Genomic DNA, 18,692 nt, shown 5'->3' with positions numbered 1-18,692 from the left:
AAACTGCCTTAGATCAGCCTTAGGAGGCTACATGACCACAAAGTAAAGCAGAAAATTGTATATATAGGGATGATGAAAAAGTAGGTTTCAGTTTGGCTTGCCTCATACCTATGGGTTTCTAGTTATTCCACTCATGTCTCTAGTTATGCCAAACTTTCCTCTAGTCTTTCTACCTGTTCCTATAGTTATCCAAACAAAAACACAAACATAATATGGACTTACTTTTAATACGCTGTCACTTCTATTCTTAGGCCTTGTAGAAACGGATGGCAACCTGTTATTGTAATGTAATCTGATTTATTATGCAGCACTTTTCAGAGTATGCTCAGTTACCCTGATCGGGCAGCATTACTTCTCACTGTTCCACCCAGTAATAAAATACCTTGTAATGGACCAAAGAAAATAGCTGGCTAAAAGATGATGACATAAGAGAAACATATGGTAGTACAAAAGGCCATACTGAAAAGCTATGTGTAGCCTGGACACAGATTTAATGTGGGTGGAAAACTGTAAACAAAGAAGGGTTTGATAGGCTATAAAAAAGATAATCCAACAAAGAAACTGGAACATCTAAATGCACCTGATTATTACCAGTTTTTACAAACTTTATTCAAACAGAAGCAGAGAAGGATCCTTTTTTTTTTTTTTTTTACAACAGGCCCTTACTGTAAATGTGGCCAATGACACATGGGGCATTTGACTATTCTGTTCTACCTGTCACCTACTGTGTGAAAAAACTTGTTATTACCTGTTACCACTTCCAATACTAAAGCATTGAGAATGCTGTGTGTATAGCAGACACATGTAATGACACACAGGGCTACTTATAAATGCCAAACTATCTGGCCTGTTACTGTCTGTTCTTGACATACATGTTCCCATGCTTAGTTTGACAAGAGGTGATGGGAATTTAGGAGTTTTAGCGGCCCTGGTTCCCACTGAGAACATTCCAACAGTCAAATCAAACTGGGTGTCATAGGCCTCAGAGTTACCAGTATTCCCGTTTAAAACCAGATACATAAATTCCAAATGATGCATGCAATTAGTTTAGATGCCTACAGTATGAATTATATAAATGTTCTTTATTCATATATACTATAGCTTGTAGCGCTGGACAAATCTTTCTTGGAGCTTTATAAAAGTGCTACCGGTGATATAAACAGGAGCACCAGATATTGCTGGAAACTTCCATAAATCCAAGCTATTGGAATAACACTATTTACACATTCCAACATGCATCCATGGACAAAGTATTTTAATTAAATAAACAGTTTGCCCCTAGGGACCATGACCTAAGCCAGAAATAGAGTAAATAACATTATTCACGATTTTACATCATGTACAAAACAGACAAACTAAGGGACTAAGGGACTAAGGGCATATTTATTATGCTATGTAAAAAATGGTAAGAAAATTGCCACATATCTGCAGGCTTCGCCTTGTAAAAACCGGCATAAAATCGGCGTAATTCTTGTACGTGTTTTTCTTCCACTGGAACTTATGTAAAATAATGGCATCAAATCTGGCGTTCGGACAGCGGTCTTCTCTGTTTATTTTACACCACTTTTTACACCGTTTCTTCATCAGCATGTCAGTGACGGGTTTAACATTGTTCCTGATGCTCTTCTGTTTCTAAATTAATATTATTTTTTTTTACGAATAGGACTGCTTGGATTGGTTTATTATAGCTTATATTATTACTACTAATTGTAAGCCAAATACATTAGGATCTTCATGGCAATGTAGGAATAAATGTTGGGCATACAGCTGCAAAAATAAATACAATGGCTGATTTACTCAATCAGGTTCTAAACTGCACCAGTGTAGTTGTCCATGTTAATCTTTGCTTTGCTTTTCTATCTGACTTATGACTGATAAAAAATAATTTCTGCCTGGTTGCTTAGGGCTATGATCTGATGGCTCTCCATCAGATCATACATGCAGTGTGCAAACTAACAGTTGGCATACAGTGACAGGTGTATCAGAATTATCCAGGGGCCAGAGTCCTGCACCCCCTCCCTTAAGAATTCACTCCCCCCTCCCTTAGGAATGTGTGATCTGAGCCAGCCACAGCTAGAGCTGTAGAAGGAAGCTATGAAGACCAATGGCTAAAATGGCAGCTGCTATCTTAAACAAACGGAGGGAACTTCTAGGGCTCTTTACTAGATTAAAGCTTTCTGCAGAATTAATATAGTGTTCTAGATGACACTAAGGTGACAAATCTATTAGCAGTAAAATGCCAAAATGACTTTCCTTTTTCTTTAAGGGGTTGGAGATCTTAAGTGAAATATAATAAAAGTTACAAAGCTTTCCACTAACTAATAGACACCAGTTAGGAGATAGCATGTACTGGTCACCTTACTTAGTAAGAAAACATCCAATTGGTTGGATATTTTATTACCTTACATTAATTGATTAAGCTAAAGGGACTGAAGGTACTTATGGACCAGAATACAGTTTACTTTAGTCTTGATGATTTACATTTTATAAGAAACAGAAGTTAATCACAACTAAAGACATTCATTATCACTCTATATAATAAGCTGTGCTGTAGGTCTCATACTTGAAATGAGAAGAACATAGGTTCTTATAGAGTTTGATAATTTGGCAATTAACACAAATAGGATGTCTCTGTGGGAAACTCAATTAAATTCATTGCACAATGCGTAGTGTGGGATAAATTATATGCAAGCATCACGAGCGCTGATGAGAGCGTAGTTGTTTAATTACCACTATTCTCAATCACTACTTTATTTACAGTCAAAAGACACAAAGAAAAAAATCAGACATAATTGTCCAAATTATAGCTGCTGGCATTTCTAGATAATACCCTGTTTGAATGGGAAAGAAAAGGGATTTTTGCTAGCAATACTGTTTGCTATTTATTACAGCTGACATGAATCATAAAGCAAAATGAGTTATTAGTGGCCATTGTTCTAGCATTTGACTTGTTGCTGTCCAGATACGCCACACATGCACCTGCTCTCAGAGATAACTACAATAATTCCTGCTAATTCCTTTCACCTGAATGCAAAGGATTGGCCTACATCCTGTTCTGTGCCACGCCAAGGAGATAGTGTGTCCTGCCCTCTTCAAACCAGTATTCTTGTTTTGCGTTAGCTCAGCTGTTATTAAAGCTGCAGGCTGATACTTTGATTTGATGGTCAGTGTTGAATAACAGTCTGAATTCACATCCGACTTCAAGAGCAGCACTTTAGTATGAGTTTTACACATGCATATATTCCTGCATTTGGCATAAGAAGTAGCCCATGGCATTTGACTTGTGTTTGCCATGCAAGTGAAGTTTTAATTAATTTCATTCTGCTCGTGGCTCTGCTCAGATAGACGTGGACATCAATGTTGAATTCAGGAACAAAATTATTTAAAAAAACAAACAAACAAAAGAAAAAAATAAGTGTGCATTTAGAGTTGTGTCTATACCTTTGGGTTGTACACACATTCATAGGGCAGAATGAATGTAATTACAATTTTTATAACCATGGGGTAGTATCTAGATATCTGGCTAAATGGCTTTGGGTGTTTTTCCACTAATTGCAACTGATTTTAATGAATGCCTTGAGGGATAACTAAAGCTTAACTAAAGTAAAGTAGGGTAGAAATGTTGTACATTATGTTTTGTGCTTCTGTACCAGCCCAAGGCCCCCACAGCCCTTTAGCAGGGAAGATCTGTGCCTCCAAAGATCCCCCAGTAGATCCCCATCTTCTTTTCTACTGATTCACTGCTCATGCTCTGTGCTGCTGCCACTTACTGAGCTTAGGGACCCACTCATATAAATGTTACAATATAAATTAAAGTCATTTTTTCTGATTCATATTATATGGCAGCTCACATACCAGTGTAATTAGCATCAGAATTTAATAATCAGGTCTGTAGCAGGGGATCCTCATTTACTGGTTCAGGATTTGCTACAACCCCCTCTCAACAGCTGCCCAGAGCCCACTGAGCATGTGAGTCCCACTGACACTTCACATCTTCAAAAAAGATCCAAAATGGGGAGCTTCTGTGACAACTTTGAAGGCCTGGATCATTTCTGTTACAAAGATGCTGAACATTAAGGCTGGTGCAATAAGTTTGGTATATTAAAAATAGCATTTCTACCTATTTTTTAGGGTTTAGTTATCCTTTAAGCTTAGTATCAACTAGTATTCAAAAATGCCACTCTTGCTTGTTGGGTGTCTATAAACAAATAGCAGTGGCACTCGAGCTTCAAGCGGGACTAGCCCTTAAAATTCTTTATTGCGGAAAAACATGCAACGTTTCGAGGCAAAAACCGCCCCTTTGTTAAGCATAAGCAAACATGAGAAGAAGCAACAATATATAACCATTCAATCAACAATGATTGACACCAATCAATTACATGTGTTAACAGTGTAAAGTGATAATTAATTAAAGTTTTCACAAAATACTTCATACACATTACATAATCAAAAGTAAATATGCAGAGCGCAGAAACATATTAAAAATGTGCAGATAAATATACCTATTAAAAATGTGTGGGATATAAGCAAGTGCAAAATTGACTAAAAAGGTAATACAAAAATTCCTTTGTTTGAAAAAGAGTCCCAGTGCTTGCTCAAGGAGCATCAATACATATCACGGTACAAAAACCTTTCAGTGCTGAAAAAAAGAAACATTTCAGTGCTAAAAAGGTCATGTCATTAAAAACAATGTTGCTAAATTAAAAAGGGTTAAATGACGAATTTAATATGTCCTGTTTTTTTATAGGGCATGAGTATAATTTATATTGTTTTTATATTTTATTTTCAGATAATAGTGTCCTTGGCATTCTGCAGGGATAGATTCTTTCACCTAAGAATAGGGTAAGATTCATTTTTTCCTGCTACTTTGTAACTTATAATAGTTTTTAACTTTTTAATTTAGCAACATTGTTTTTAATGACATGACCTTTTTAGCACTGAAATGTTTCTTTTTTTCAGCACTGAAAGGTTTTTGTACCGTGATATGTATTTTTCGCGTAAGTTTTAACGCTACGAAAAATGCGCAACTTTTTACGCAACTTTCGTAATGGATACGAAAAACTCGCGTTTTTACGCAAAAATCGTATTGGTAACGAAAAATTCGTAAAGAATCCGAAAAAATCGCAAAACATACGAAAAAGTCGCAAAATGTTCGTTTTCAAGTCGGAACTTTTCCAATTCGGGTCGGATTCGTGGGTTAGTAAATCAGCCCCCTAGTATAGATAAGCACAAGTAGGTGCAATTGTTCTGTATATGGTGTTTTAAGGCACACAAATCGCCATCAGTTTTGTCCCTAGTCAGGAGCCTAGCAGTTATGAATCTGCCATGATAAATCAATTCTCTGTATCTTTGAATGTTCTAAGTTGTGAACTCTAATAATTATCACAATGTTATATTGCTAGATAACGAATCTAGCACTAGCCCATGGTGCTTCCCAGGAATTATAATGGGATTTTCAAATATTCATCTATGTACCTGAATAAATATGTTGTCTGCTTTCAGTTGATCATATCTCACTGCTTTCACAGCAATGGTCACCTCTCAATGAAGTTGGTTTCTTGTAGTTATATTCATAAATATATGTATTATCTAGGATCTTTGTCCTTTTTTTCTTACCCAGCACTGCATGCTCAATCTTCTAAGTTCTAAATCTTGTTTTGGTGATTACACTTGGGGCTAAACTCCATGGGAGATTTTGTAGGATGGTGTTGGAGCAACAGAACCCATCTTACAAATAGGATGTAGTTGCATTAATTAAAATATAATGCGACTGATAGAAAAATCAGATGTGTAAACTACATGACAAGATTTGCTATCCGACACGACACACCTGTCAGAGGGGAATGCTGAATCTTCGTCTGAGGAGATAATAACTGATGGTGTTTTTTTATTAATAAACATTGACTGTCTGATGTAGATGCAGAAACAAAACACAACATGCAATTTTATCTGATCTGACTTTACATTACAACCTATGCAGATCAGATTTTGTAGAATCCTACAAAATCTCCTGCTGTTGCATGGTGTTGCCTGCTGTTACATGATAGATGATAAAATCTGACCCACAAAATCTCTCATGGAATTTAGTCTTTTACTGTTCCCCACAAGCTGATTATTTGGCCAGACACAGGGGCACCTAAATTCCCCTAATCCTATTGTAGCCTGGGTCAAATGTTCAGATCACTGGTGAAGTTTGGCCTATCCCACCCCGGATCAGCCAATGACCCCTACATACTGTAAAATTCCTTTAAACTAAGACTTAACAATGCCAGCTTGGAAAAGGTTGATACATTTGGTTGTTCCATTGTATAAGCTTACATACAAGACTAGAGTGCATTTGATATATTTGATAAAGTTTGGGGTCCCTGGTGTGACTTGGAAGGCAACTACAGAGCCCCTCACCCACATAAATTACTCAACTCCTAAGTTGGAACTTCCCCCTACTTGACACTTGTTATGTATCTATCCTAACGGGCAATTCAGTTTACTGTACTTGGTCTGCTACCAACGTGAGGTTGTACTTGTCATTATATTGCCTGCAATGTAACTTGGAGATACTGCCCTTCACAGTTGTATAATTTGACCTGGAATCAAACTGCTTACATTTTATATTATTATTTTATTGATGTTTTGTTTTATATATTATGTTATATATAAAATAATAAAATACATCTTTGAAGAAACAAAACAAAACTAGGACCGTCGTAAAAAATGTGCTGCTTGAATGTATTTGGATCACTGCTGCCATACAGAATTATATGTGCTTATTTTGTGTGTCCCCGTTACCTTATATGAGATAACAGACATTTTAGAATAGTAAATTTTCAATAAGTTTACTTATTGAAAGAGGAATGTTTGTCAATTGAATGTATTGGCATTCTGTAATAAGGTATCAGGTATCACATCCCTACAGGGTGCCTGTCACAGTTACAGTCCCCTTCTGCCTAACATCAAGTAAAGAATGCATTACCTATTGGAACAGTGAAAGGAAGAGTGCAAACAAGTAAAGGCTGCTGTATAGTTAATCATACACCAAAAAAAGAAACCAATAGCTTAGGGCAGGGCTATGTAGCTGGAGGCCCATGGGGCAGATGTGGCTCTCCAAAGGATTAGTATTGCCCCCAGTCTGCTCAAAGGTTCCATACACCACACTATATGACATTATCATTTAAATTTATTTTGGCCCTCCAAAATGCTGTATGAGGTATAACTGGCCCACTGCATGTAATTAATTAGACAACACTGGTTTAGGGGTTTGGCTTGCACAATCAACAACAACAAACAACAACAAACATTTGTAAAGCGTTTTTCTCCCGTAGGACCCAAAGCGCAATCGAATCAGATATTTTTTATTACCCAATCAGCATTACTTTAAAAGTGGATATAAAATGCAATACTAAATGGCTTCAGAGCATGAATTGAATGTCAACTAGCCTTGCATGTTATTTGCATATGTCCAGTTTTAAAGGCATAGGGTATCAATCCCCATGTACAAAACTCTTTCATTTATTCCTATGGTCAAGGCTATAGACAGCAATGCTGATAGTCCTGCGGCAGCTTAAAGCTTGTCTCAACTGCGGCTGCCATTAAACATTCAGTGGCAGTCTAGCAGCACTTTGTGGTCTGCCTCACAACAGTATGACAAAACAATATCAAATGAACTGCCACAGCAAGAAAGAGGCAAGGGGCTGCTGGTGCCATTATGTCATGCAGTGCTGCTAGTACAGAAGCAGCTGTGTCTGATAATGGGCATACTTCAGTTTCTATAGTTACTCAAACACATACATTTCTGCAGTACCCCCTAATAATGTTGCTGTTATGTTTTGCTTCCCACACTATTTTGTTATGACTTACATGTCTAGCCTGTGTACTCCGATCCTATTGCAGATTTCTAATGCATTCTCTAACCCTTCATCATATTGGTGAAGAAAATGTACCCTCTCTTATAGAGGTCCAACAATCAGATTGATTATAGATTATAGATCTATAATTGAACTAAGCACTGCCTGGCGAACTGAGGATATCGGGCTTGTTATTTAGCAGTATCTGTAGAGACAGAATCAGGGACCTGCAGCATTGAGCTTTAGGGGGAAGACATAGTATTGTCTATGGCAGAGTATTTTCTGGTGTTTAGTAGCTGTGCTACTAAGTAGGTGCTACTAAGTAGCTCCGTGTGTCCCCCATTTGAAAACTAGAAAGAGTCAGAAGAGAGAGGCAAATAGTTCAAGAACTATAACACATTAAAAATCATGACCATTTGTAAAATTGCTACGAATAAGCCATTCTATTACATACTAAAAGTTAACCTAAAGGTGAGCCACCCCTTTAAGGGCATTCCTTATTGTTTTGCCATTTGTCTTATGATTCATTATCCTGTTCCTGTTTCCTATTTCCTGTCTAAGCTGAGAGCAAGGATGGAGCAGGCCAGTCTTACCTGTCATGTTATAATAAATGCACCAGTCTGTCAGCTTACCCTGAAGTAGCACAGCAGAACCATTAACCCACTGCTACCCAATCAGTTGTATAGTTGTATATTTAATGCTCCATTAGGTGTATTCCTTTAACTTTGAATAGAACAATGCTGAGAGATTATATCTGTAATGGTGTTTTGTACAGGCCTAAATTTGTGGGAAGGCCACAATGGCCTAAAATTTTAGAGGAGGTGAAATCTCAGTGATGCAGTGCAGTAATGCAGGCAGGCTGTTAGCAGTTGACCATCTTTATTCCTTACACACAGAGACTAGCTTCCCAGTCTCCTCCCACTATTTCCCAAGGCTGCAACATTCTAACATCTTTCAAAAGCATATAACTTTATAACACATAACATAGTTTAGGCAAATATAACAGGCAAATATATAACTATGGTTTGCATCTTCACCAGGGATTAGACACGAAATTCAAAGAGCTGTCTCCTGCCACCTAACTCTCAGTGCAGCAGGAGAGGAGAGGGCTGAGGTGCTTGTGCCGTGGGTGGGGAGTGGGCAACATGCAGATGCCCTGGCTTGGGGGGCTGGGGGGGTATCATGTATTCTTTTTGGTTCTGGTGATTAGCACTTATAATACTTATTGGCTCTCATTTGTGTATGCCCCAGATGCAAGTTCTAGAGAACTAAGGTACTCAAAATCGTGCACTTGTATCCAACTTGCAGAGCACAGGGCTGGCAGGAACATGAAAGCCCTGCCTCTGCCGCTGCCATAGGGCTCAAAATAAAACACAAGTTAGAAGGCAGTAGATGTGATGCCTGCGGGCTTCTCCTTATCTGTTCCTCATAAATATAGTGCTGCCAAACCAGACCAGTGTCCCAGTATAAAATGCAGGGCAGGATTGCACCCTGTTTTGCAATTCATAAACAAAACCCTATAATTACCCTGTAAAAAATTAAGACCCTTCTCATAAGTTATTTAAAATGTATTCTAAAAGGACAAAAGGAGCCTGCTGTTGATGAAGTCTACTTCATAGCTTTCATTTAAACAGACAAAGAGCTGCAGGGGATGCCCAATTCTCCTAAATTACTATGTTTTTTGCATTCTCTTGCTATCTAATTCTAATTGCCAGGAATATAGTACGTTGCAGATGGTCTAGTATGCTTCAATGCCCCACTACTTTGTTCAAACTGATACGTTGTAACATTCTGTGTGGGCAAAAGAGTGGGTGGCAATAATCAAACAAGGCACGGCACGGCACGGTAGTAATCAGCCACACTTGCACTTGCTGTTTGAATTCCTTTAGAACTTCGACCTACGCATCATCCCACATCCCAGCCCTTGCTCAACATGAAATAATTAGAAGCTGCTTATAAGAAAGATCCCATGAACCAGCAGGAAATGAATATTTATTTCATGTTTGTAGGAGAGGCTATCTGAGGCTTCGAAAAATAACAGTTGTGTCCTGTCAGATCAAATATTTTATCAGTGAATCCAGTGTTTATTTTATACATTTTAAGTTATTCAATATGTAGTTTCACACTAATGGGTGGTATAGTGTGTATATATATATATATATATATATATATATATATATATATATATATATATATATATATATATATATATATATTAAAGTGGGTCAGCCTGTGGGTCAGCCTGTGGGTCAGCACTGAAGCCAGCCTACAGGTATGTGTGCAGAGATGTCAATGCCTGAGTCACTGGCATGGGTGCAAGTGTGTCAGCAGTCTGTCACTTAATGCTCTGTACCCAGTGGTATACATAGGATTTGCACTGCATTCCTCCTCCATTGGGTGCAGGCATCTCGTTCATGTTGTGTCGGCATAGTCTCACTAATGTATATGATTCCCCCTCCAGCATCCTCCAAGCAACAGTACTCCAAGTGGACAATTAAAATTATAAACTGACAAAGTGGAAAATGAACTTAAGAATATGCCCAAAATGTCACAGAAATATCAATATCAGCTTACAGTAAAACAATACACATGCAAACATTTTGTGAGTAAAAATCATTTAGTACTTAACAAATCACCCATTGCTTTATCAGCCATATGGCCATAGTTTCATTAATACATATCACACCCAAAACCTTAGCTCAAATTTAGCATTAGGATGACCCTCCAGGAGTGCCTAGGAAATAAATATTCTCCCCCAGTATGTCCCTAACTGGACTTCAGGGTGGGCCCCCTTAGCCAAGGCTTTGGGCCTTCTTGGGTATCCAGACCTCACATTTTAGGAACCACTGTGTGATAAACTGTTTAAAACAATGTTTAAACAACAAATAGTATATTTATTAGTTAAAACAACAGTATTTACATTAGTTTTATGTGTAATGTTGTCTGTATCGCCGATTTAGTATACAGCTGTCTAGAGTTGAGCTTTGTTCTAATGCAGTATCTGGTGGCTTATACAGTATCTAGTAGAATGAAGTCTAAAACATCTGGACCTTCTGAGTATTCTTGAAAACATTTCACCACTCATGCAAGTGGCTTCTTCAGTCCTCGAACTGAAGAAGCCACTCAGATGAGTGGTGAAACATTTTTAAGAAAACTCAAACTCAAGTTGCTTTTGACTTAATTTTTCTAGATATTGTAAATCATAACATAGAAAAACCAATGCAGCAGAGAGAGCAGCCTACAGTATAGAACCTAGAATGCCTGGTATATTTCTGCGTAACAAGGACCATGTAGTTCACTCAAAAACATCAGATTTTTATTCCCCTAGTTTTTCTTAATACTGGCAAAGCTAAAAAGCCTGTAAACTGTGTGTTATTCTTAGCACAGTGACCCAGATTAAGTCTTTTAAAGATATGACAAATTATCATCTGATCTTCCAGTTTTCACCTCAAATGCGTACAAGCAGGTGCGAAGAACAGAGAAAACAAATATTCTCATGTGGCGCGAATCCATCCCATTAGGATGTGCTAGACACTGATGCAATCGCTCTTACTCGTACTCTAATGACAATGATCAAGGAGACATAAGGCATTTTCATATGGATATGACTCTGGCCTTGTTGTCTTGAACATAATATTTGTACTTGGAAAGAGACCTGGCTAAAGGATAAATTGCAAATAGTGGTAGTAAATGGAACATTTTCTAATTGGACCAGTGTTGTTAGTGGAGTACTACAGGGGTCAGTCCTTGGCCCTTGTTTTGCAGGATTTTGCAGCTTTGCAGAGAGGTCTGGGTAACAAACTGAGGTTCAGTACAAGTACATAAGAGGAGAAATAGCAAGGAATCTTTTTTCCCATAGAAGGACAGTGAGGTTGTAGAATGGTATAGTGGTATTGTGATGGCAGATTCTTAATGTCTTTATGAAAAGCTTATAATAATTCTTGAACACGCATAATACCCAAAGCTATTGTGATCTTAAGATTTACCATTAGTTGGTATAGATATCAGTATATATAGTTTATATATGCAAGTTTATAGATAAACTATGTATATATGTGCACTGGGGTTTATTTAAAGGCATTGAACGGTTTTCGATCCAAATAAACTATATAAATATCTTGACCAGGAGTGTAAGAGTGAAGTGTCAAAACAAATGTTCCTACTGTAATGGAAGTGGTGGCAGTCAACTACTTAATAAATGATAACTAAGTAACAATTGACACACATGGTGTCGCATGGTGTCCGAATGTGGGGCAAATTTATTAAAGTGTGATTTTTACTTCACCTCAGTAAAAATCATACTGCTCTGTATTCTTTTCTATGGGATTTTAGAGGCATATTTATCAATGGGTAAAAGTGAAAAGTCCACCATTTGCTATCCCATACAAATAAATTAAGAGCAGTGGAATTTTACGGTGGTGAACTCATACTTTGATAAATCTGCCCCACTGAGATGGTTTCCAGGCAGAAACATGAAATTATGTTTTTTGCATTAAAATCCACTCTGTGTATACTGTCTGACACCCTGTCTGTCATTGCAGTTACACCAGGGAGCAGATAGGAGTGGACGGGCAGGTAATGAACAGCCTTGTGTGGCATTAGCCTTAGAGCAGTGGTTGTCAGACATTTTCTATTCTTCAGAAGTACAACCTTTGGTCTGGACCCCCTGTGGTTCATAACAAGGTTACAAATATAGGAAAACATTGCAGTTATTTAGTCACAGTTTAGAGACAAATGTTATTGTATTCTGAATTATAATTATGCTGACCTCCCAGCAAAGGAAACTGGCAGAAAAGGAAAGGTAGCTCTGCAATATTTCTGTCAGGGGAAGGTAGCAGGGTGGGTACAGCAGTTCTCACATCATGATTAGGACTACATTTGTATAACAACCCCTTTAGCAGCAATGTGTTCCTGTTTTTCTTGCTGAGCGAAAAAAACACATATGTCATGATTACTGTACTGCATTTTTGTAGGGACAATTATAGAAATCAAATGATCATATGACTGGTTCCCTGTACTAGTTTCCTTCAGGCTAGCACTTGGAAGCAGATTTACTAAAACTCAAATTTTTCTCACTTTTAATTTTTGAAACTTTGAATAAATTCCTTTCTATGAATGTCAGGCATTTATTAAAAAATCTGAACTAAAAAAGCATGTTTGGGAAAAAGTTGCAGAACCGCAAATTTCTCATATTGTTTTTCATATTGTTGCACAAAAGAAAGATCTTATTGTATTGTAGGGGGACATTGGCCATTGACTTCTACATGACAAATTTTAGATATTTTAGATATTCTTCGTTATAGATTAAATTTACAGCATCCTAATAAAAATGTAAACAACTATTTGTAGTGCCATACCATTTAACTGCTGTTCAAATAGATGAATACATTGGATTAATAAGAGGCTATATAATGGTATATGCATAAGTTGTACGTATCTGTTGTCCACATAGAAATGCTTTATGTGAAACATTGCCATATCTTGTTATTCCAGTAACTCCGGAGGCAATTTGGTTTTTATCAGCTGTTGGAGTCTTGATTGTCCTGCTAGCTGTTCTTTTCCTCATCATCAACAAGAAACTGTGTTTTGAAAACATTGGGGACCTTCCATGTCTGGACCAAAGAGGCAAAAAAAAGCAACTCCCTAAAAAGAAATCAGGGGTTCTGCAAAGCCTTGGTAAGTACCTTCTTACATAAACGTGCAGTCAAGCTATTAATAAACCATGCATATATCAACGTGGGATATATTTGTGCATTTTCTTGTGTGAGACATGCTTTTGCTGTAAGTCCAACAACATATGGATAGCAGGTTACCTATATCTTTTCTGGAAGAAGTATACAAAACAGTCTATATTGTTTATTACTTGTTCTTTATATTTCTTGTTCCATACTCCTATTTGTGAAATTGTGTCTTCTCTGTGCTCCTGTCCTGCATGTCTGTGTTACATACATTTATTACAAAAACAATGCTCTACACACAAATCATAGAATGTTCTGTTTTGGTTTTTTTTTAAACTAAATAGTCCTGCTACTTTGTGAATGCAGGAGACAATTTGTCAACCTTAATGGTAAAGACACATGGAGCTACTTAGTTGCAGCTACTTGTCACAGCTACTAAATGCCAGAAAATCCCCTGCCATAGACAATACTAAGAATTGACTCTGCTAAAACACACGTAGAGACAATTATCAGTTAATGATCAGCATTTTCTATTTTTGTAGCTGTGACAAGTACCTACTACTAGTAGCTCTGTGTGTCGTAACCCTTAGACAGAGTAGAATATTGTTTGCTGCTACTTAAGTCTCAGTATAATTTATAACAATATAATATCAGGTGCTCTATATCTAAAGAATGCAATATATTGTTTGTATCTAATTAAACAGTGTAATTAAATATTTCTCGAGAACATCAGATGCTCCCCACCTTAAAAATTAAATACATACTGTTTCAAATATCTGTGAATTAGCACATGTAGATGATAAAAAATAGAATGATTTGAAAAGACAGGAAAAAAACACCAAACAACAAACGAGTAGCACTTTTATATTATCTTATTATGCATCATTGTGCTTTTTTAATAAGCCTGTGACTACAAAGAATATGAGCCAGCAAGTATATCTGGGTAACATGCTTATTGAATTTCACTTATTGTGCTGGTGATTAATAGCACAATAATCACTGATTATGGTGGTGCTGACATTTTCATTGTGCTGATCACAGCACTTCAGATGAGGCTTAGAGCTAGGTAAGCAACTCTTTGTAATGTACAAGCAAGGAGAAAAATATAAAAAGTACTGTCAGTGATATTTTGTGTCCAAATGAATGGCCTGGTTTAGAATAAAGAAGTGCATTTGCTTCATTAAATGACATGCTTTAACTTATTTCTCTGGCAACTGGCACTTAGCTAAGAGTGCATAAAGCAGAAGAGCTTCACAAAATGTATCAAGGCAAAGGGATTCTGGGGCTCAGTTAGGAAAAGATCTTGTGTCATAAGTTTCCTGGGTACAGCTGCCCCTTTTGCCATCTTCTGTTCAAGCTTTGCTGGATCATCTTCTCCTCTTGCCTTTCACTTTACAAGGCTTTGGCCCAAAGTACATGACTTATAGAATGCAACAGATGTCTTACAGTCACTTTAGGATTCCTGTGATGCTATGTGGTCAACCTTAAGAAACTGTGCTTGGCTGGGCAAGGTATTTAACAAAATAAAAACGTTTTTGAAAACTGAAGCTGCGTTCTTGCTTTGGAAATGATGGCCTTTTTATAAATAAACCCAGTGACTTCAAAATATAGATATGCCTGAGAACTTCCATAATGTTGAAATGATTTAGAAAATATTAATGTTAATAAAGTTAGAAAAATGTTATAAGATCCTAATATTATTCCCTGCCAATCTGATAGCAGCCCTGTTATCTTGTATAACCAAATCCAATACATTTCACAGCATAGACCAAAAAATGGGCCAGCAATTTTGCACATTATAGTATTAGGTTCTTGGTTTGTGTGTTTTTGGTGATGTTTGCATTGAAAATATTGTTATTGTGTGCTTAGTCTGTACAATAGCATTTTATTTGTCTTGTGAATTTTAGAATTCTGTAAATGTAAATGTGTTCCCACCACATCTGTTTCATGACTAGTTTTATGCTTCTTTTTCTTTCTTTTTTACTGATTCCAGATTATAGGCTTTATTGACTATAATTATCAACACAAGTACTATGAAGTGCTAAAAAGCCCTAAGTACAGGTTTCTGGAAAACCTTGCATACTGTGGTGCTTCCCCCTTCCTAAACAATTACACCCAAGGAAGGGGTGTGCTATGGATTTTCCATGTCCTGCTCATGCACAGCCCCTACCGTAGTGGGGAACAGTTGCATACAATGACAAGTACAACTCTACACTCATTTGTAGCACATTCAGTTATGCCTGTAAGCCATGGTAAGCATGGTGCTTTGCACCTGTAATTTATTATGTCCTTTCTTCTAGAAAACCTCCCTGAGTTTTAACATTCAGGTAAAGATATGACCTTTTACTCTTCTGTCCTCTAAAATACAGAAGGTGGGGTTTTATTAAACTCTAACTTGCCTCTTCAAGCTGCTTATACAGTATCTCTTCTTTGTTCAAATGAACCTTCTACTAGCTGTTCGAAATGAAGAATTAATGTTTTTCTAGGCTCTAGAAAATTGGGGTCCTGATTGTAAGTAATGACATGCAAAATGGACCATACACACTACAATGTACAGTGTAGAATAAGAAGAAACCAATGAATGAGACTTTTTGCATACACATATATTATATTAAAAATGTTTTTCCAGTATGAAATTTAACTAGAGATGCACCATATCCATCAGAAAGGACTTGGCCAAATACCAAACTGAATTTAGTAGGTCTAAAGTAAAAAAACATGAAGTTGAATCTTATTCTTGAAAAAAGTGCTGGGATTTGCCCAAATTCTTAGACAAAGTTTTGGTGCATCCCTCAATTTAACTAATTTGTCATTCAAAGTGAGACAATTAAGCCATTCAGTTTTAACAATGCTTATTCTATAGCCCATAGAAATATAACTGTGGCGTGCTGGCAAAAGTGAAATCCTGGTCTATCCTTCATCAGCTGAAATTGGTCATGGTCCAACCCATGGCTTCTCAGAGTTTCTTCCAGCCAGTCTCTTCATGGATATCTCGCATGTGTGAAGCTGTTAGCCTTGCAGGTGATTCAATATCCGGTTCTCTCAACAACTTAAACAAAGCTCAGCCCAGTGTGGATAGCAAACAAGACTCCCAAGAATACCAAGAGGAATTTGAGTACCACATTGAAGACTTTCCTGAGGAGAATCCATGTTCATCTGACAATGATGATTTTGAGAATGTGAATAATGTGGTCACATCTGAATATAATGAAGCTAATGGCCAAGCCTTGGTTACATCAGACAACACTGAATCACCAGGATGTGTAGGGAGTAGTTTGTGTCATGCTGAAACATCGATAGTGTCAACATCAGGCGCGATTGTGGATGAGGACGAAGATACAATTGAAACTCTTTCGACAACTACAGAAGAAGAAGATATAGACAACCAAATTAGAACTCTTTTGAGGGACCTTGACAGTCCAACTTTTAGCTCTGTAGGAATAACTAATGGTAAGGAGTTTTGGGAAGGTAAGATTTGTGTTGTTGGCGTCCTGAAACCTCTTCACTTTTTCTGTTCTTTAACTTCTGACGTTCAAAGTGCAGTTCAGCCTAGCCGAGAAGCATTAATGGAGAAAATTAAAATAAGATATATACATGCTGCAAATTCAAAGTAAACTTTAATACAGAGGCTTCAAGTTACAAAAACATTGTGTTTTCTTGTGTTTTACTAACTGCTAGTTGGTACTCTCCATGTTCCAGCTTGATGAATATATAAATGGTAGATGTTGTGTTTTCATGAAATGTACTGCAACAATTACAGTGTTTTAGAAATGGAAATTACAGATAACTGTTGGTGGACATGATCTCCATACTCACCAATTGTAGCATCAATGGCAATAAAGTAGTGATTGTGGCAAGTTGCATACATGTTGCATACATAGTGAATATCACAGGCTCCAATGGTCAATGGGGGTGCACAACTTACTGCAAAGAACCCCAAGGTTTGAATGCTGTATTGTTGTAGCTGCCATTTCTATATGTATTCCATTCTATGGAACATTCGAAAGCAATGTTATAATAGGTGACATGTATCAAAACAACCAAGTGCCATGAAGACTGCTTGTTATTTTATATAAATATGTATATAAAAATATATATAGAAACACCAGGCTTAAATTAAATAACAAGAGTTTCTTTTATTCTCAAGACATATTGACATTAAATTCTTGAATGTCTGTTTATCAGTAGATCTTTTAGAGATCATGAGGGAAACCCTTGAGAGGAGAAGAAAAGAGGTTTTTTTAAAGCGTGAAAACGGTTTCATATTGGTTTATTTTGCCTTCTTGAATAAATCAGAAAAATAGACTGAACTGCTGGGAATCCATCCATCCTCAGTTTGCTCTTTTTTAAACTTGCCCCTAAATTCTGGTTAGCATCAATATTTGTAATGTCTATTAAACAATGAAATTATGTTCCTATTATATTTGTTAATCTTACAAATTATTTCATCTGCTTTATAGAAAACCTACTTTTTAGATATTTATTTAAAGTGATGCAATATTACAGTAAAGTGGTACACTGGGCTTTTTCTTTTATTTGGCAATAATACATGTGCAGTCATATATTAAGCAGCAAGTCTAAAAAGGTATTTTCTGATTTTGTACTGACTGTATACAAAATAACAAATTCAGCCTCACAGTAAACTGTCAGAAACAGGAATCTGATAACAGAAACATGTTACGCTCTTTCATATATAGAGTGTTAGCTGATAGGGATAGGCCCTACTTTACTTATGTTTAATTTCTAGCTTATTCTGTGTGTTCTTGAGCATTAGTGAGCCACATAATATATTTAGGCAATGCAGAGTTCTATAAACATTTATGATTATTCTTTAATGAAAACATAGTCATAATTGTATACGTTTAGGTGATGTTTAAACTGTTTGGTTTGCACGAAGCTCTAAGGTAGTGCTCCATGCACTCAATGTACATTACAAAGGCTGGAAAGATTGGTGTCAAATTGGTGTAGAAACCTAACCTGCTTGTGATGCATGCCTCATGGCATTCCCAGAATGCTTAGCAGCTACTTTGGGACTTTGCAGTTTTACTCTGCTTAGCCTTGCTAATGAGGGTATAAGGCTGAACAATGTGATTAGCTTTAAAAAACAAGAAGGAAAATAGAAGCCAAAAATACATTCAAATTCAGGAAAGTACAGCTGTAATTCACAAGGGAC

The 18,692-nt window shown here is 36.9% G+C and overlaps 1 protein-coding gene across 7 annotated transcripts in view; it reads left to right on the top strand.

The window, feature by feature from the left end:
* Positions 1–18,692, top strand: part of syt16 (synaptotagmin 16) — a 59,997-nt gene that overhangs the window by 20,618 nt on the left and 20,687 nt on the right. For 3 of the 7 annotated variants that reach the window (XM_031891260.1, XM_031891259.1, XM_002939478.5), the window contains exons 2-3: positions 13,335–13,517; positions 16,383–16,987. In XM_031891260.1, the coding sequence (XP_031747120.1) occupies positions 16,456–16,987 (532 nt within the window). In that variant the 5' untranslated portion in view covers positions 13,335–13,517; positions 16,383–16,455. The remainder of the gene's footprint in view (positions 1–13,334; positions 13,518–16,382; positions 16,988–18,692) is intronic. The other 4 variants (XM_031891262.1, XM_012969388.3, XM_004917210.4 and 1 more) reach the window with 2 other exon arrangements.

This window comes from Xenopus tropicalis, chromosome 8 (genome assembly GCF_000004195.4).
Source record: "Xenopus tropicalis strain Nigerian chromosome 8, UCB_Xtro_10.0, whole genome shotgun sequence".
NCBI classification, from domain to species: domain Eukaryota; kingdom Metazoa; phylum Chordata; class Amphibia; order Anura; family Pipidae; genus Xenopus; species Xenopus tropicalis.
The sequence above is the reverse complement of the archived record's forward strand: the minus strand, read 5'-3'. Positions and strand labels throughout refer to the sequence as shown.